This window comes from Lissotriton helveticus, chromosome 9 (genome assembly GCF_964261635.1).
Source record: "Lissotriton helveticus chromosome 9, aLisHel1.1, whole genome shotgun sequence".
Taxonomy (NCBI): domain Eukaryota; kingdom Metazoa; phylum Chordata; class Amphibia; order Caudata; family Salamandridae; genus Lissotriton; species Lissotriton helveticus.
The window spans coordinates 621,561,440-621,582,984 of NC_136070.1; the positions used below are offsets into that span (position 1 = coordinate 621,561,440).

The 21,545-nt window shown below is 39.9% G+C and overlaps 1 protein-coding gene across 1 annotated transcript in view; it reads left to right on the top strand.

Annotated features, from left to right (window-relative positions):
• LOC144781696 (cytochrome P450 2C11-like) overlaps positions 1-21,545 on the top strand; it is a 255,785-nt gene that overhangs the window by 3,544 nt on the left and 230,696 nt on the right. The window contains exons 2-3 of the mRNA XM_078660673.1: positions 16,265-16,427; positions 17,713-17,862. Coding sequence (XP_078516799.1) covers positions 16,265-16,427; positions 17,713-17,862 — 313 coding nt within the window. The remainder of the gene's footprint in view (positions 1-16,264; positions 16,428-17,712; positions 17,863-21,545) is intronic.

Genomic DNA, 21,545 nt, shown 5'->3' on the forward strand with positions numbered 1-21,545 from the left:
CCACTACCATAATGAAAGGGATAGGGTGTGGGTGTTATCTGCATCATCACTGTACCTTGCATGTATGCCCCCTTAAGTTGCATTATAAGGCTGCATCGCTCCACATCAGAAATTGATTAATTTAATGACTCAACCGGAAGCTCCATTTTGCATTCTCTAATTCTACTTGTTTATTCACAGTAGCCATATGACTAAGAAATGAACACTTACTTTCCTACCATTCCTATTGTTGTACAAAGATCGAGGTAACCAATCAAATTTAACTATAATGCATATAGCATATTACGAATACATTCACATCCTTTCTTGATGCTGTGGTTGGGTCAGATAAGTCCTATTCACGTCTTTCCTTTCATTTGAGCTCTAAAATAACTGCTTTTTAAGGAGAGGCTGATTAATGCCAAGCGACATTTAATAGCACCAGGCAACTTCAACCAAGTCTTGAATTTACCCAGTGTCACTCAAAACTATTTCTAGCTTCACTAATGAATTTGAATGGAGGAATCCTCTCAATTCTCAGGAATACCAACGCACTTTATAGCAGCCAAATATAACCTCAGACATAGATTATACTTTAATTACACCTGGTACGAATCTATTATTGTCGCACTTTTTAAAAAGTGAGACAGGATGAACCCTGCATGCTACCCCCCGATTTCACTGCTGGATTCAACTGTGAAGATTATCCGGGAGGTTGCTAAAAAAAACGCTTTCGCTACATGCATTAAGAACCTGAGTTAAAAGCAGACCCCAGAGAGCTAAATTTGTTTTAAAAAGGTCCACAGGGATACCATCAGGCCCTGGGGCCTTGCCACCCATGCTTGAGGTAATTGCCGCTGTGACCTCATTAAGTGTAAAATTCAATCTTGATTCTTGTGCTGTGACAACCATGTTCAGAGTAGTTCCTTGTACGTCTCTTAACGGGTTATTATACAGATTCGTGTAGTGTTGTATCCACTCTGGTTCGGAAATAGCAATTTCCATGGATGCCATGTCTTTGTCATCTAAAAAAGGCGCATTCACCGCTTTCCAGAAGGCAGAAAAATCACGACTATTAGCAGCATCATGTAAAGCACGCCAGGCTATCTTTTTTAGAGTAGTCTGCCTAGCTTCGAGTGCAGTTTTATAATTTCTCCTTGCCTCCCTAATATTATCCTTATTTTTCACTGTGGCATGAACATAATGTTTAAGTTTAGATTATGCCTTTGTGCAGTCTGTGTCAAACCACACTTGTTTATTAGTCGGTTTCTTCCTAGTTTCACCAAAAAGAGATTTTTTTTATATATTTAGAGATTACCATGACATTTTCCATAATCTCTTGACTGAGCGTCCTTTCACCCAAGCATGACAAAAACATACATTTACAGTTTGATACAACTTTTGAAATAAATTCATCAGTGTTCACAGAAGCCCATCTAAGTGCATATCCATTTTGTCTTCACAAGGCAATGTTGTCAGCATTATCAGCAGAGATGGTTCTGGCGTTAGTGCTCTCTTCAAGCACTATCACATCTACGCTTAAAGGGAAATGATCGCTTAAGTCAAAGTCAAAGTCAAAGTCAAAAATTTTATTTGTACTGGTACTCGACAGAGGACCACAAATATACAATTTACAAAGATAGAAAAAGATAAGTTTCACATATAATCAGTACAATGGTAAAAAAGATTTAAAAAACTTAAAGAAATTGTAACAAACAAATTCATTTGACGGATGTTTACACAACTGCAATAGTTCACTCACTTTGATGATTCTACAAGTTTGATAAATCGGGGCAAGATATCTTGTGCGTGCAATAGTTACATTTATATTGGGACACACAAACAGCAAATGCTCAATGTCTTGGTCTCCCCCTTCACACAGGGGGCATAGGAATGTTCCTCCTGGCGACCATCTTGCTGTGTAAGTTAGTACTGGTAAAATGCCCAGTCTTAACATAGTGATTGTCCTTCTTGCGCCATGGATCAGGGAGAACCCGATATATGGTTGAATTTGCTTATATTCCAGAGAGTCCGTGAAGGATTTATATGTTTTCAGTTTTTTGCAGTGGTCATAGTCTAATTCATAGCTTAGCTTCGGGGTATAGCATCTTAGAAAGAGTTTCAATTGAGCTACTGTCCAACTACATAAAATATCCGGGGTGATTTCTGCCATTTGGAATATAATTTTCATATTGTTTGAGAAGGTCTGGTTTTTTGTTTCACCGTTAAAGACTTCCTTTTTCAGTAAGTGTCTTAGTGTGCCCTCCTTTGCATTAAGAAGATTGTAGCTCCACCTGATTACGTTGGCTACTGCTGTGGCGAACGAACTTGTGATCGAGAATTCCAAACGTAATGCCTGAACTGGTACGGAATCAGAGACCTTCATTATTCTTTTTAAAATTTTCCCCTCTTTACGGTCCATGTAGGTCCACTGTTTTATCGGAATATACTCTGTTGCATATGATAGCACAGGTGGAATTTTTGCTTTATATATTTTAATCAGAGAGGAGAAGTGCCGATTCCCAGTAGAACGGTAGAGTCTTAAGAGGGCCTCAGTGTGAACATCAGATTTCTTCATTAAATGTTCTATATGTTTTGCATTAGAGGTGTTCTTTGATAGTATCCTGCCTAAATAGGGATACTCGTTCACTATTTCTATTTTTCCTCCACCTAGACTCCAACTGTATTTATTACTAAATTTCTTTCTCGAAAAAACCACAATTTGTGTTTTATTTAAGTTCGGGGTTAAGAAGTTTGCTTTTGAATAAGCATGAAGTATATCCAGAGAATTTTGTAGACCGAAAGGGGTTAGATCAAGCATCACTATATCATCGGCATACAGTAGTACTTGTATGCTTTGCTTAGCAATTTTAGGTGATAAACATAAGCCCTGCTGTAGCTGTTTAGGCAGGTCGCTGAGATATAAAGAAAATAATAATGGGGCCAGAAGGCACCCTTGCTTTAGACCATTAGCTGTTTGTATCCTTTTTGTTAGGCCCTTTTCTCCCCCCATTTGTACCTGACACCAGGTATTGGTATGAAGATTCATAATGGTTTGCAGTAATTGATCTGGAATTCCAAGTTCCCTGAGTTTATGCCATAAAGTTGGTCGATCGACACGGTCGAACGCAGTCGAGTAATCGATGAACACTGCGTATACTGGCTGAGATTTTCCTGTTACATATTTATCTAATATTGTTTGGATAATAGCAATATTGTCTGTAACTGAATGTTTTGGCCTAAAGCCAGCTTGGAACATTGGAATTTTATCCAGTGAAAAAGCCCAGTCCTTTAGTCTTTGTAGAACTTCTGCTGCAAAGATTTTACCCGCAGCGTCCATTAGGGCAATTTGCCTATAATTTCCGGCAGTTGTCTTGCTCCCCTTTTTATGTATTGGGATAATCGTACTCCCCTGCCAGGATTTTGGTATTTGTCCGATTTTGAAGATAAAATTAAATAGATCCGATAACGATTTACTCCATTCCCTTGGATTTGCTTGATAAATCTTTATAGGAATCTGATCTGGGCCAGAGGCACCTGTTTTTCTTGCTTTTCTGATTGTCCTTTCCACTGAGATAGCTGTAACTCTAAGAGTTTGTAAGTCCACTTTGCCTTTACTTTTACTTTTTTTCTTGACTTTTCCCATCAGATATAATCGGGTTTACTTTGTACAAATCAGTGAGATAAGTTTCCCACTCCTTTGGGGGGACAGGTATTGGTTGAAGTTTCTTTTTCGTCCCTGTTAATTTTGCTATGAGGGACCAATATTTGCGTTGATTAGAGTCTTTTGCTGCTACTTGAATGTCAATCCAATTGCGGTCTTGAGTTTCTTTTTTATTTCTTTGCTTCTCTCTCCTGAGTTTATTTTTTAGTTTATTGATTTCTTTCTCAGTAGATATAGAGGCATTCATATATTGGACACGTACGAGTTTGTTCAGTTTTTTCTTCGTAATAGAATTTTGGTTAGTTTGTATTTTATTTTTTATTGAGATTTTGATTATTCCACCTGTTAACTCCTGGAGGAGCACGATGTAATTTGTCCAATAGAAAATTCCTAAGCTCATCAGTTATGTGTTCAAAGTTTTCTATTGGGTCCTCCGAAAAATTTTTTGCTAGGAGACCAGCATGCTCAATCAATGTCGATATTCTGTCCAGAATTTTAGAGCTCCAGAAAATTCTTCTCTGTTCTCCATTTATCAAGACAGAACTTTTATGGAAAATTAACTGCCTATCTAGTGCAGTTTGAGGCTTCCATTCCGTAGTTAAATTCATCAGCGCATGGTCACTCTCTTTGCTTAGCTTTACTTGTGGGTGGGTAGCAGTCTCCAATAGATTCATACTGCAGATGATGTAGTCAATAATGGATAGACTTCCGTTACCCCGTCTGGTGTAGGATGCCGGGATATCGCCTTCTATGTTGCCATTCAAGATTACACCATTTAAAGTGGGCAATGTAGATAGTAATAGTTTTCCTCTTTTATCGGATTTTAAACCTTTAGGGAATTGTGGGACTGAGAATTCAACAGATTCCTCTTTATATAATTCGGCCCATGTACTAATTTCAAAATTAGAGATTTTGCCATTTAAGTCACCTGTTATTATGTATGGAATATGTAATTGATCTTCTACTATCTGCACAATGGTTTCCATTATCTCCACAAATGTGATATCTTCGTTCTTGCCAGGAGGGGCATATACGTTGAAAAGCAAAATTGCCTTTTCGGATGCTGAGTTATGTATTTTTAGTACGACCTTTATACATTGCAGGTGGTATGATTTGGTTTGAATAACTTCCTGGCCCCACAAGTATTCCTCCGACAATAGAATGGCCAAACCACCTTTTGCATGGCCCCGATTAGTGGCTATGGCTGGGGTGTCATAAGCATAATAGTTTTTCAAAGAAAATGAGTCAGTTGCCCATGTTTCTTGTAGCATCAAGATGTCTGGATGGTTACTTATGGCCTCCTTCAGTTTGATCGTATTTTTCCCCGCCATGTTCCATGATGTTATTTTTAGGCCATTGTTAAACAGATTGTCCAAGACATGTAGAGAATTTCTTACTGTTCCAATTCCCTGATACCCTTGACCACGACTTTATGCTTTCACTGAAGTCTCTTCCTTTAGAGTCTTGGTGCCATACTGCCCTTTCTCCATTTTCCACTTTTATTTTTAGAGAGTCTTTCCCTATAAGATTAGTTCCTAAATTCGACGCTCCAGTCAAATCAATGGGTCTGAAGTGATTTTCATATTGGGAATTAGAGATTGATCGTATTTGTTCATCGTATCCTGTGGGGATTCTATCTTCCTTTGGAATCATTACTGGGATAACATCATATCCATGTTTGTGTAATGTCTCTTTTTCTTTGAGTATGATCTCAGGGATAACATATGACCAAAACGATACTATAGCTTTTTTAGTGTTATCTCGTTGCGGGAAAGTTACTAAATCAATTTCACTGCTAGTTAGGGTTTCTAATGGCTTTATATAGTGAAGGAGATTGACGACCCTGCTTCTGTTAAGAGGTACCGTATCCATTGGGAAAAGTTCTTCAAGTTGTAATGTTTTGGAGTAACATATTTCTGCACCATAATAATTTTTTCCTTCGTTATTTCTTTCACATATGTCATGGTGTACTGGTTTTTCAAAGAGTTTGTATGGATAAAATTCTTTTGCTACCGGGTCTAGTAGTTGTAATTTCTCTTCCTTTTTTTTGTAGCTGGTTTCCATATTCTCAATCAATCCTGATTTTACGGAATCACCTTCTTGTACTTCTTGTATTTCATTGACAAATATGGACTTTTGGAATTTCAACTTGCGATTTTTTCTTTTATGGATACGTCTTAATGGCTTTTTCCTCTTTTTTTTTCCTTCCACTTGCTGAGTTTCTTTCTTACTACAGGGTTTCCCACCTTTTTTATTTTCTGGCGTATTATTGAGACTGACTTCTTGAGTATTTTCAATCAGATCATCGTTATTTAGTGTATTTGATTTGATCGCTTTTGTGAAAATTGGATATTGCTTTTCACTTGGAGGTTTTTCCGTAAAGAGTTTTTTTAGAGAGATTATTGATGTTTCAAGTTGATTTTCTAGCTTTCCCTTTTTTCGTTTTGTTACATTTAATGTCTGAGTACCACGGTCGTGTTTTTGTGTCTCCTTTTCAATGTTGCAATGACTTATATTATTATTCTTTTGTAGATCATTATTGTATTCCGGATGTTTATTTTCCATTTCAGGGGATTTTCTTCTCTTCTTTTCCTCCACTAGATGCCTAAGGATCCCGATTTGAACGTCCAAGGTTTGGTCCGAATTTTCTAGTATATTTCCCAGAAAGGAGAGCACTGACTCAAGTATCTCTTGTAGTGTGAAAAGGGCTTTTGACATTGGTGTAACAATGTTAGCTGCATAGTTAGTTTTTATATTGAATGGGTCAACAGATGATTCAAGTGAGAGAGGTTGTGCTGGGTTTGTTAACTGAGGGAAACTATTAGTTATTTTGGGCTCTGATAGTTTTTCTGATATCTTTGATTTATTAGCCCAGAGTTCTTCTAGTTGACATTTATTCCCAGAGCTTTTTTTGGGAGTAGAGGATACAAGATGAATCTCCTCTTGATCCTGGAATTGTAATTTGTTAAGGGAATCGATAGATTTTTGCTTATTATCAGAAACCACATTACTCAGATGAAGATTTAAATTGGATCCGGATGCAATTTCAAAACGTGTTTCTAGCCCTGCGGGTACTACGGAGATGTTTGTCGCTTCTGGATCTATTATAATTTTGTCAGTTTCATCCTTGGTTGTAAGACCAAAAAAATATTCACTGATTGCCGGGGTCCGCAGTATGCGACCTTGTTTAACTGATTTGTCTTTTGTTTTCCGTACAGCATCCTCTGTGCCCATACGTTTCATGAAGATGGTCCGTGATCGTAATTTTTTAAGCCCCATTTCCTTTCGCGCAATTGGTGTTAATATCAAACTTCAATTCCCGCGTACTTAGAAACCAAAATGTACTTTGTTTATGTGTTCAGATACGAATGAGCCTTACTTTTTGAGAGCCGATGTTAGTAGGGTGGCCCGTCCCGTCCTAGTGCGTCCTCGGACGGCCGCAGACGGCCCGCCCTTTGCCCGGGCTTAGCTCCGCGCTTGGTCCCGCGCGCGTCCCGCGTCGCGGGAGACTACTTGTTATTTTATACGTATAGCCGGTAGGCGTGTCCGTGGGCGTGTCGCCTGGGGGAAGAGGCACCAGCTGCTCCAGGCAGGGGTTGCTGGTCCTCGCAGTCCCCCGGGCTAGATGTAGTTCTTTCACTTGCCCTGGCCTCAACCCTGTAGACTCAAGCTGGGAGCGTAGGTCAGAGCGTGCCGACAGCAGCTCTCGCTCACACCAGCGAGTCCACGTGGAGGCAACATACCGGAGCACGGAGAGTTATTAAATCCTCTATGACAGCGCAGAGAACAGCAGAAGTGATCCGTTACGCTCGCAGAGCACGACAGGAACAGCAGTCAGGTGAGTGGCGCCCGGGAAGCGGGTGTCACGAAGCTAAATCCTTGATTCGCCGGTGGGCGTGTCCGTGGGCGTGTCGCCTGGGGGAAGAGGCACCAGCTGCTCCAGGCAGGGGTTGCTGGTCCTCGCAGTCCCCCGGGCTAGATGTAGTTCTTTCACTTGCCCTGGCCTCAACCCTGTAGACTCAAGCTGGGAGCGTAGGTCAGAGCGTGCCGACAGCAGCTCTCGCTCACACCAGCGAGTCCACGGGGAGGCAACAGCACGGAGCACGGAGAGTTATTAAATCCTCTCTGACAGCGCAGAGAACAGCAGAAGTGATCCGTTACGCTCGCAGAGCACGACAGGAACAGCAGTCAGGTGATGATCGCTTAAGGAAATCCCATGTGTCTTAAAAATGTTATTATGTGAAGAATATCTGCTGGAAGACAGTATAAAATCTATGGTTGAAAATATGCCTCGGCCATTAAAAGTAGGGCAAAAAGGTAACATGGGCGAACAGATTGTTAACAAATTCCAAGTCAAACATAAACATGATATCGTTCAGAGAATCGCCATACACGGTATATGGGAAATGGGCAAAACTATCACCTTTTTGGTATGTTAGGCCACAAACCTCTTTATCAGCGTATTTACATGTGGGGGAATTAAAATCCCCGCCCCATATCATAATTATCTCTTTGTTAGGACCGGTATCTAGGTTGTGTAAATGTCTGCTCAGAGATTTCAGTATATCCTTAATCGTCTCGGGTGTCGCATTGTTATAAAAATTCACTACCACCATACAGAGAGTACAATCTATGTGTAGTCTAAGTATGTGATAGTAAGGTTCATTAGCGATAAATTCAATTTTCCTTTAGATCAAGTCATTTGAGATATACGTACACAGCCCCCCTCTTGCCCTGCCAGATAATGAAGTGATAGCTGGGGTATGGAATGTTTTATAGCCACTTATATGTATGGGGTCTATTACCCAGGTTTCCTGAAGGCTGACAATATTAAAGTTATTCACAAATACGACCCATTGGGTATTAGACACCTTAGATTTTAATCCGGCAACATTCAAGAATAAAAGTTGACACTTATCCTCCAGTCCATTACCACATTCATTAACCCTCTCATTAATATTGTTAGTTGATATGGAATTAATTTGTTGGGGTGGGGGTAAAATTGGTTCTATCATGGTATTGCACAGCGGGTTGTATACTCTCTCTGTGCTTTCTTTCTCAGAGGAGACATGTTCATTATTATTTGTGTTGGCAGGTAACAGTACCAGAGGCCCCAAACTATGCGAGGTCCCCTGTGTCCTAGGAGTAACTCTGTGCTGTACATCCCCTAATTGTACTGAGTCAACTGATTCGAGATTGGCGAGTTTCGCGAACTGACTGAAGACAGGCGCATTAAACTGATTTCTCAAACCCCACAGCTGTGGTTCCCTCAAGTTAGTAAGAGTATTATTATTCCTTGGGTGATAGAAGTAACCCAAATGTACTAGATTGACTCCCTGACTTGTGATTGTATGGGTCCCAGCTCTATTCAGGATTAATTGCACTAGTTGCGGTCTTTTTGAATGTCAACACCACTCAATCTCCACTCAAGTTCTTTCAGCCTCTGCCAACCCACGGTACTCGCTTTGCCATTTTAAATTCTTCAAATAATCTCTCAGATAAACCCATCCTGGTGCCAAGCCAGTATAACGATCTATTCCTTAGAAGCTCCCATGATTACGACGTCCCCGTCTGTACTCTTGGGACATTAGCTAATACCACTACATAAGGAGTGGCGGCAGGTGGCAAATCCAGATGTATTTTATGTCTTTCACCTTCACTATCATTTATGAAGCTAGAGGGGTTGAGAATGCGAATTTGGGGAATGAGTTGATATGATCGGGGTTGGGACTATCGTATTAGGGCGAGCCTCGTGGTGAATAGTAGGGAATTTCTCATTTCTTTGATGTAGTACACGCCCAGGTTCCCCATTGCTACCAATGGCAGGGTTTGTGTCTTGACTTCTATCACTATTAACTGATTGGACTTGATTATTCTTATGCACGTCTAATAACTCCTGTGCCGGAATCAGTTCCTTTGAATACACGGTTAGATAATGCATCTTCCATTTTTCCAATTCTGCTTGTTAGGTTGTCTAATGTTGTTCTAAGAAAGATGTCTAATGAATCCAGTTTGGCTTTTATCTTGACCACCTTGTTCTGTGTACGTGCATTGGAGCTATCTGTAGATTTTTCCCTACTCTCAAGTTTTTGTATTGCTATGGCCTTTTCTTGGATTTTTAAAGGGGTTCCCCTAGCCGGAGGTCCTGTGTCCCCTGTTATTTTAGGAAGGGTGTCTGGGTTTCTTGCACACTTAGTAGGTGGTTGACACTCATAGTCTTGACCACTTTCAGATATATACCCTGAAGTACTTACAATATAACCATTAGCACTTAACTGGGGTACTTCTATGTTAGGGACAGGGGACCCCTGTGATGCATTATCGCCTACCATATCACTGCCCATGTTTAAATTCCCCGAACTCAGCGACTCTTCTACGGTCATGATCTGTTGGCGAATAGCGCCCATTGCTTCAGTTAAATAGTTAAGTAAAGACTGGCGTGAGTATACCTCAGATTGGGAAGCTTGGTATTCTTGACAGTCGGTGATTTCCTTTTCCCCATTTTCAAAATTATGTGTAAAATGGAGAAGACAAACAAATTATATTAAAACCTAACACAATTCAAACTCAAAAGCCCGTAGCAATCTAGTTTTAACCCAATGGGAAGTGATGTTAAACTGTCAATACATATAACGTTATCTGTTATCAGCGAAGATGATCCCTGCGTTGAAAAATTGTGAAGTTAGTAGATAACAATACCAGTATCTGTTTGTACATAGGCAAACGTTCTCCCCCTGTCACAGTACCTTTTAACGATGAATAAAGAGCCGTGGCCCAGCTCAGTCTATTCCGGTCTATGATGGGCTAATAAAGGCACGTCTTCGCCTGGTATTCGCCCGGTGCACGCCCGGCGCTGCGGGACCGGCTCTGTGCAGTTATAGCATCCTCCAAGGGTCAGGGGTAAAGTGTGGTGTGACAGAGAAATCAGTGTCCTCCTGTAAAGTGCGGTGTGCCTCCGTTGCAGAGCGGTCTCCGAGGACCTATTTATGTAGAACATTGACTATTAGAAAGGAGGAGGCTAAGTCTAATAAGACACATAAATATATACTAAAACATCTGTAATTCAAAAAGTGTGGAGAGAAGTTGACAATATGACATGCTGAGAATTAAACAATAAGCTAAAACATTTTGCTTCAAATATAGCTAAGGACATATGGTTTTAAAATCTTATGGTGCACAACTTGAAATAGCATATAATAAATATTTCTCCATTAACAAGCCTTAAATATAACAACCATATTTCAGATCATAGTTTAACTCTGAATAATATAGGCATAGATGCAATTATAAATATAAATACTATATAATATATAATAATAACAATGAATAAATAAAAAATGTAGGTAATACTTATCTGTTCAAAGTGTAGAAGCTATTTTTCTTTAAAGCATAAGAACCATATACTAGTCAGTCTCTGATGTAAGGGACTTGAAAATAGTTATGAAGAGGGTACTAGCTATAACTATATCTGTAATAAAAAGTAGATATCGTCAAGGCCTACTTTCCATCTGAAGCAGATTTTAAGGGAGAGCGAGATTTATCTCTAAGCTGGTCTTGTGTGAAGGTAGATGCTGTCTGTAAGGCAGAGGCTTTGTCTTCATGGGTACGGATTGTTCGTTCTATGTCTCTGATGAGCTTCACTGGTGTTGCGACATATACTATCTGACTGTTGTTGAGAATATTTAAAACCTTGGGAAGACTGGTCTATAGGAGTATGTTGTATGTCCATATTCTGAATTTTCATGCCATCCAGGAAGTGTTGTAAATCTTCAGGATACAAAAATCTTTTGAGTCGTCATTTTTGGTGATGCGGAAACGAGCTGGGCCAAACAAACCATATTTGATGTCCATTTTCCGCAGTTGAGGTCTCATAGATAGGAATGCCTTTCTTCTTTCATTAGTTTCTCTTGAGAAGTCAGCTGCCATGCGGAGTTCATGACAATCATATATGTATGAACCTTGTGTGTCCGCCACCATTAATAGTTGTCTTACTTGTTCATGTCTCAAGAAGCAAGCAATGAAGGGTGTTGGGCGAGAATCTGAGTCTTTACGTGGAGGGACAATACGATGTGCATGTTGAATTTCAAGCAATAGATCAAAGGTAATACCAACCCATTTGGGAAGAACATTACATAAGAATGCTCTAGTATTCTGATCTTCAACATTTTTTTCTGGCAAGCCGAAGAAACAAATATTATCTCTTCTGCTGCGATCCTCCAGGTCAACGAGCTTGCTGCGGAGAAGTAATAAATCCTGATCCCTGTTTTGCACTGAATAAAGCCTGGCTTCTACTACAGTTAACAGTTTGTCTAGTCCTTCCGTTTTTATTATGAAATTGTACAATATCCGCTCTAATTGATTTGGCCTCTGTTGTAAGAGAAGAGATGTTAGTGTCCATATCTGTCAAATGGCAACTGATTGTCGAAATTTCTTGTAAAATGTGATCCATAGTTTCCCCTGATATTGCAGTTGAGGCGACCTGAGATGGGCTAGATCTTGGTAAAGCTGAGGCTTTTGTAGACATACTGCGTGATTGCTTTAATAATTCTGCAAAGAGGGGCTGCTTGGAATTTTTGTTCTCGTTCTTATAATTAGGTATTTGTGGATGTTCTTCTGTATTTAAAATTAATACTAATAGTGTTAACAGAAACCTATTTGTCTGAGTTATAACAGTGATTATGCTTGACATATTGGTTATGCGCACTCGATAGTAGTTGGCAATAAAACAGTGAACTTTGCCTTGTTCACAGAACCAAAAAGTAACTAGAACTGAGTTTCCAATAATATGGTGGGAATGCAGGCACAGGTAAGGACTATTGCCTCCCAAGTGCGCCTAATCACAGCATTTCCTCTTTGGTTCAAGGTCACTTCGTCTATCATCACTATCCTTCACAAAGTGTTATTCAGAGTTTCTTAAATCAATTCTAACTAAAATTGCAGTGTTTGAGGCTTTGTCACTCTCCTTAATTATAGTATGGACAGCTTTCACAATAGTGATGTCGGTAATGTGAAGATTATAATCGAAATTTGTCACATTCTATTCATGAGTTTATTGTGAAAGTGAGTGTAGGAAAGTTTTTCCCCCTCAGAATATAGTTTGCCAGTAGCTGTACAGAGAGGTATTATGGAAATACAAACAGGTTATTGTTAATTAATTAATTTATGTGATGCGTTATAGTATCCTATCCTGTCGTAATTATCAGCATTGAGGGAAATATTTTCTCCTTTGTTGCGTTGTACATGATATCAGAAAACCCTTGTGTGGTATCAATGCAAGGCTGACAGAATACGTGAGACCCTAAGCTTGTAGTGCGTCACAGGTATTTTTTTTCCTCTTTACATTACACCTCTAATACTCTTACGAATGATATCAAAATGTGACTTGAAAGAATTCACCTCACTTTAAGACCCATATCGTCTGCAGTCAGATTAATCTCCTTATGAAGCGCCAGGAGACGTGCTGCAAACAAACAGTGTCTAGGGGTTACGTCCACCGGGTCTTTATTACTGAAGTAACATGAAGAATATCCTCAAATAATAGCGACAATATAAGAAGCGCCGACCTATTTTGTCACATTCTAAGAATAAACAACTCCCAGAAGTGCTCAAAGTGATTCTCTGCTGTGAAGTGCTGTTCTCAAATTTTCCCTTTTATAGAGGCTTCCAAAAAGCAATTAGAGAACATTTCATTCGTATTTGTAGAAAGCGCTGCAAGTTCCTACCATTTCAGAAGAACCAGAACCAAAGAGGGTGTTATCCCTTCAATTCCGCTATACGCGATATGGCAAGGCGCACCGGCTACACTAGGACCAAGGTTTTTGTTGCGTCACAGGGCCTGATAGACATCTGTCACCTCAATCGTTTCATCATTCCAAAATAAACCCTAAAAGAGTTCATTTTGCCACAAAACTCTGGCCAATCATAGCTTGGCTCTCCAAAAACGTCACTGTGGTAGCCCTGGCCGTGCTGGGGAGAGCGCCGCCTCCATCTGGATTTTGTCCCGAAGCAGAGCTCCATACTCAGGGGGACATTTTCCTTTGTAGCCAGACCACGCCCCCGGAGCTGCATTATGATGTCACGACAAGCAACTGGAAGATTAATACTGTTGTCATGTAACCATCAGGATTTAAGAAATAGGGTTTTCCCTAATCTGAAACTGGCTAAATCACCCAGACCCTCTGGGCCAAACTTCATTCCTATTAACCTTCTAAAAGGTCATCTCTCTTACAAACTGTCTTGAAGCCCAGTCCATTCCAGACTCTTGAAAAGGATCAATTCTTCATCGAATAAATAAAAACGGAAATTTAGAAAAATACAAAGAACTATAGACTTACTGGAAACCAAACTGTTAGCTAAAATTGTTCTATTTCAACTGGAAGAATGGATACATCAGCAAAGCTTCTTTCAATATTTCAGATAGGCTTCAGTCTAGGCTCAGAGACCACGGATAATGTCATGATCTTAAACAAAATGTCACAAAAGCCATTTTAAAGGGACTTCAGTATATGTGTGCTTCTTGGAAATTGTAGTGCAGTTTTCGATAGTGTAAACAGAGGACTGCAAGGAACAAAACTCACAACTTAGGGCATTGCCCATCTCTGTTAAAAGCCATTTAGAATCCACATATGGATACATAGGTGAGGATCAAAATTGGATTTGACACAAGATTCAGCAGAAAGAATCGTTACAAATCACATGCTCAAGCAGGAATGTGTTTTGGCCCCCCACTTTTTAATCTGTTTGTAGCAGACATGCTGACGAGCATCCCCAAAAAATAGTGCAAGAACAAAAGCACTGCGAACAACAGCCTCTGTTGTTTTGTTGTTTTAATCAGATTGCTGTAAATATTTACCACAAGTGGTGCATAATTACATGAAGTGGCATAAAGACCTAATCTTTGGAATTTCTTGTAACAAGCGTAATGCAAAAGTCCCCAAATTACATGAGTTATGGTGGCGTAATGTAAATTTCACTCAGACCTAGTAAAGTAAATTACAAAATGTGTCACCTCTCATTTCAACTCAGGAGGTTTTATCTCAAACGGCTCGTCTATCGGTAAACTCAGTTCTTGAAATCTTCTCAGCCAAATTAATTCCAGCAGTGTCATACAGAGAAATTACATTTCAGATCCCTTTAGAGTTCCTCTCAGCATGTGGGGCTATTATTTGCTTTTTTCTTTTCACCCGATGGTGACATATAAAAAATGACATTACGCTGTCAACCCTAAATAGGGCAGGTGGCGTAATGCTCTGCTTCTGACAGCCCTTAGTCCATCAGGACATCTGACTAACCTTTCTGTCTATGGAGCCAACAGGGGCTCCATTTACAGAAGCCTTACGGTGTGTGCATCTCTAAATGAGGTGGATGCACTGAGAGTTTGTCAGATACGGTACTCCTTCACGTTTGTGATGGAGACCCTGTCTGCCAAACTCTGAATTGGGCCCTCAGTCTCTTACACCTAGTTCTCCCCAAAAGTTGGACAGGCTAGTCAGCCTCTTAGCCACTTCTATTCAAGCTTCTTTTTCCAGGGGCATTCTATTGTGGAATCATTCTGAGTTTAAACATAAAACACCTAGAAATGAGCCTCTACCACTCAGATATGAGTATCTTAGAGTGAGACATTCTGGAGTATATTTCATGGTTAGTGAGTCTTCTGGAAGCTTGTAATGGCCCTAAGATATTCACTACATCCTCAGATCATGGCCTAGAATCAGATGCTAGCCAATGTGACTATGGGGCTTGCAGTGGCCAGTTCTCAACTGGAGGAACATGATCAAGAAAGGAGTTATCACTTGATATACTTTTAAGAAAGACATGAATGCAAATATTATCCCTTCTGTATCTGATATAGTAAGTTACCTTATACCACGGCTCCCTATATGACTGTAGACATTAGTGAATCCTTTCTTTTCTTTTCTAGTGTCAATTTGAGCAAATCAGATTGCCTCCTAAAGGTTGTTTTTCTCCTATTGGGTCTTCGGTGTATGGACTTTAGTTTGCGTCAGGAAACGTGAAAGTTAATGCAATCGATTAGTTACCTAGTTTTGTGTACAATATCAGGAGTTACAGGAAATTACGTTTTAATATCCTTTTTAAGTGGTTGGGGTAGTAAAAAAAGCAAGATTAGAGAATGCATAATATTCTACTCCTTGTCTTTATCAACTTAAGGCTTTCCTTCACCAGACTAGCCAGGAAAATTGGCATTGCTAATCTTTTGTTGATGCTTATGATAAAGCACTGGAGACGAAGCAGTTTAAATTGACCAACTTATCTATGAACCTGAGGAAGAAATCATGTGTTGGGAAGTTTTCAAAGAACTGACCAACCAAAGACCTCACCTTTGAACACAAAGCAAAATCATTGCCAACATGAATGCAACGCATAAGCAATACAGATGTTTGACTTATTAAAATGATACAAGCTCCCTTTGTCACCTAAAGGGGACACACAAATTATACTGCATGCCTTGTAAAATTACATGCGTTATTAAATATATCACAAGACACCTGTTGCTTGTTTTCGGAACACCTTACTTTGCAAAAACAATTTTCCAAGTAAATATGGAGGTTCCAGTTTTGGCCATGACGTTTTTTTCTCTTACATTTTTCCTTTTCCCCACAGCTCAGTAAAACGTATGGGCCAGTCTTTACGCTGTACTTTGGCTCTCAGCCAGTGCTCGTGCTATGCGGGTATGAGGCGGTGAAAGAAGCACTTGTGGATCAAGGAGACGACTTCAGTGGACGAGGATACTTTCCAGTAATCCGTATGGTCACCAAAGGATATGGTAAATGATTCTACTTTATCATCATCCAAGCAGAAAATATAGGATCATGCAGCTCTGCACCCACAACGAGGCTATAAAAATGTTTGAGATCTCGTCCACCGCTCAAATGTCTTATGTTCTGGATTACATGCTATTCTGGGTACTTTATCAAGTATTTTCTACTTATGTATTCACTTATTTCTGTAGTTATATTCTGTAGCACATTTCAAAAAAATGTCATTTTAGGGATTGTGATTACACAATGTATCCTAAAAAGGATCAATTGGTTCTGGATCATAAATAATGTTATAAAAAAAGCAGAGAGAGAAAAGAAACAAGACACAATGTCTAAACATTCTGGAATGTACAACCTGTTGCAGCCTGGTTTGTTAAAACATAAAGGCATAACACGTCTTGAAATTGGTGGATCCAGTATACATGACAATTGTAGTCCTACATATTCAGGTCTGTAAGGTCCAAGTTTGATATGTGTAAATGATAGTCAGTTGACTTTAATCATTGAAGGCTGCAAATCTGAAATATGTGGGTCAATGGACTTAAATAGAATCTTTAAAAATAGTTGATAGCAGGAGACTTGCCTGGACAGGTGGTGGTATATTTGAATGGTGGAATAATGCATGGATACTGCAGCATGCAGGGGCCATGTTTAACTTTGAATAGCAATGATTATGTTTGTATTATATCAGGTTAAACTAAAGGTCTTTAGTGCATATGAGAATTTGCTATTGGCAGGAAGGGTTGATTTGATTGTTCATAAGTTGATATCATGAAGTCAGCCGGTTGTTCCAGGCAGCATGTTTAAACTCATTCACTTAAACCACAAGTCAGAATAATTAAGATAGACACAGTTTGATGTTGAACGAAGCAAGTGAAAGAGCATGCATCATGTGGAGGGGAGCCTTGCACTAATGGGAAGAAAACTTGACGAGTCATAGTTTTCAGAACTTTATAGAGTTAAATATCATTAAGTGATATCATTAAACTGTTATGGCCTCCTCAAGGGCTAATGATTGACTCCAATTAAATGGTGGCATTAATTAAATAAATCATGACCAGAAGAGGTCTAGAGAGAGGATTGGACATTTTCCTAATGGTGACTGGTCAAGGATGTAGCCTAGTCTGTGCTATGATTGCATTTCCTGGTCCAGGTTGCCAGATGTACAGCTAACCTGGTACAATATACAAACAATAAGACTTGAAGCATACGCAACACAACAGGCAACATGTTTTGTTGCTGCATTATTTACAATTGTCATGTTCTTAGGTTTTCCTGTGTTCTCTTCAGGTGTTGTCGTGAGCAATGGAGAGCGCTGGAAGCAACTTCGACGATTCTCTCTCATGACCTTGAGAAATTTTGGAATGGGAAAGAGGAGCATTGAGGAACGGATCCAAGAGGAGGTCCAGTTTTTGGTGGACGAGTTCAGAAAAATGAAAGGTACTCTAGCTGCCACACTGAGTAACATGGTTCTGAATTTGACCATTCTGTCTGTCTGACTCTCTATCTCACACACACACAAACACCCCCACCCCCACACACACATGTACTCACTCACTCAGGACACAACCTAGAATCCAACAAAGGCAACTAGTCTTTTGGCACAGATTAGGAAGGAGTTATAGAGGAAAGCAAGAAAATTAGTCTCTACAGACATCGCTACTCAATGCTAGAGTCAATTGCCCTCAACAAGTGGGTTTCTAAAATTCCACATCCAAAATAGGCACACTATGTTGCCTGAGTATTAGAATACCAAAGGATTCCTTGAATGTCATACATTTTCTAGACTGACTGACAGGTAAGGCAGATGCCGCATTAGTGGTTTATACATTCAAAAAGCCTTTCAGAAACTATGGTGGTAAGTGTGGTTTTTGAAGTGGTGAATGTGACTTTGATATTTATGTGATACAACATATTTACAAAATACTTATGGTCCCTGAAATAATACTTGTGCAACAAAACAACATAACACCCTTTTCGTTAACCAAATTGGAAATTATACTGGCTGTCTGTGCATAAAAGGTTTTTCTTTAAGTCAGTTTGTATAATGCATAGAAGCTACATTCAAGGAGACTCAAGAAAAATTGTGCAATATGCATGGCAAATGTCATTAAGAAACAGTCCATTTGTTAAAGATCTCAAAATTTGGGGCCATATGGACAAATAATAGGAATTACGATTTTAATTACAATTTTTACCAAATCACAATTAGGAAATCACGATTCCTAATGTAAGAAAACTTACAAACTTCAGAAAGCCATTCCTATTCCGGTCGCAAATAGACCTACTTCTTGAATATTTATGAGCTATGTTACAATTTGTGACCCATTAGGAATTGCAGCTATCACAGGGATGGTGGCCTGCTGGGGTTGACAGACCAGCATGTCTCTGATCGCTTTTTATTAAAGCAATCTTTTTTTTTTAAATACAGTCATTTTCCTCAAAGGTAAATGGGATGTGTTAAGAAAATAAAAAATAACCGTTTAACTTTCATTTTTTAAGAGTAGGTTATGGTCTTTTGGACCACTGCCTGCTCATGACACATATTTGCTTCAACATTAACAAAGGGGAAGGGGTCTGGTTGGGGCTGTTCCCGATTTGCGAATAGTTACCACCACCCTGGAGTGTCAATAAAATATTAATGTTTTGCATCCATAACACAAATAGCACTGCAGTTCAGTTTTTGGAAGGGACGCCCTAAACATGCACCTTCTAAATACAGAACCGTTAAACACAAATTGCGATTTGGTAACAGTTTATTGAATCACAATTTGTGTAGTGTATGTATGAAAGAGCATTTTTTTCATTGGAAATGGCCTGATTCTAAGATTCAGGTTGTTTTCGACTGCAAAAATGCTTTTGCACATATGGCCCTCAGATTCAAGAAATGGACAGGAAGATCTTTTAGAGTGCGAGGCACTCATATTTGGAATGCTATCCATGGTAAGACAAATCTGTTACAATATATAAAGTTCTATATAACTTGGATCTTTTCTCAGTAAATTGCACTCTTGTCTGGGTATGACCTGTTCAATAAATGGGTATCTGGTGCATAACAGTGACATAAGGTTTCAGTTGAACTTCATGATTGATAGCCTCCCAGACAACACACGTATAAAAAAAACAACAACAAAAACACAGACATCTCTTCAACTTCACTGATACACTCAACGTGGTATAGAATGTATGTCTCATAACCAACACACTCTAAAGACAACATACTTGAGCTTGTCTTCTCATCATCACCAATAGTCTAGGGCAGAAACCTTCAAATTGTGGGGCGCGCTACCTGGGGGAGGCATAGAAACACCTCTGGGGGGCACATGCTCCACAGAAAGATTTCCCCTTTACATTTTTCATTCCTACTTCTGAAGTATGTTTACTTCTATTTCTTCTACAGAATCGTGGCCATCACAAACAGGACTCTCTGTGATTGGAGGCAGCAGTGAGAGTACCCAATCACTGTGTGGAAGCGTCAACGCTGACATTCCTCCAAATCAGAGACACAACAGCATAGTGGCAGTAATTGTCAGCAGATTATAATTCCATCAAAATGAAGCTTGAAAGCATATACTGCTTTGAAGGGAGAGCGTTGCTTCTTCCCTGCCTTTCGTCTTCCTTGCTGGTTCCTTTTACATTGGTTCATCGCACTTCTGGCTAGACCTCTGAAGCTACTCGCAGGTAATTTTAAACACATTTCTGCAGGACAAAATACATTTCCTACTACCCCAATCTCTCTATACCTTTTTTCCCTTTACCAACGTCTAACACTAATTAAGTTTTGCCTCACAGCACGACGTTCATACACATATTCTCACTCACAGGGGTTCATACTATCAGACAAACAGACATTCGTTCACACATAAACACACACAAATGTAGGACATACATGCAAAAAGGCCAGGTGGTGCTGTCTTTGCTGACAATCTTTCTAGAAGGCAGGGAATCACCCTGATACCTAGACAAAAAGAAACCATTAAGTGCAATAAAGCTGAAAAAATAGAGCTCTATGAGGTCTTAAACGGGGTTTAACTGCCCTGTGTAAATGCGGATTATCCAGCGCCCTTGCACGTTGCTGCCTCAAGGCCCCAGTTGGGAGTCTTATCTCTGTGACTCCTGGTGTTTTATCCAACAACAGTTTGTTTTCTGCAAATCTGCTCTGATACAGGAACTTTCAGAGCTCAGCAAACTTACATTTTACTGTTTGTTATGCTATTTCCCATAATGACAAGGTGTTTTTAGGCCATTTGTTGTAGTTTTGCACTCCCTCCTGTTCATTTGTGATAATACAGTCTGCCTTAATGAAGATCTGGCCCATTAAACCCTGATGGTTGCTGTGTATTCCAATCCCAGCTCTTAGTCAAGGCAGCCATTTTGTTTGCTTACACTGTGATGTATTTACTATGGGTACTGTATCGATCCCCCTATTTCTGACCCTTGTCTGGTTAATAATTAACTAGCAGCCATTCAACTGCACAGAAACCCGTTATCTGATTAGCCACACAACGGCACAGAAGCCCGTTATCTGATTAGGTCATAGCGCATGCCATCTCATTAGGCAAGCACTATTTCTCCAGCCCCCTAATAGGCATACGGTGTTCTCAAAACAAATCAAACCTACCACAACCTAGGAAATCCCCACAGCCATTGTTTTGATTTAGCCAAGAACTTCAGTAAAGAATGTGCGAACGACCAGTTCGTATGACATCCTTATTGACGTATTTATGTCCATCCTTACGTCAATCCCGGCACCTTTCAGGTATAAATAATACCGACATTGCCTTAAGCAAACACACGAGGTGGTGACAAGATTGGAGCAGCGAGACTTGCCGAGGAGCCCAGCTGACAGCGAAGCCCACAGACGCTGCCCCTCCTTCCTGACGCGCTGAGAGAGAGAGACGCTCCCTTTTTTCCTGCCGAGAAATCCAGCTCCGGCGCTTCCAAGCCGCCCTCGCAGGCAGCTGGAATATCAAGCCCTGAGATAGAGATACCAGCCCTCCAGCCTTCTAAATCCCATGTACTGAACTGAATAACCCTTTGTAGAGAATTCTTGAAGCAGACTCGTGGCAAAGCAAACTTAACTTAAACTGCTACTTATCTACTCCCGCCACGTATTAGGCTTA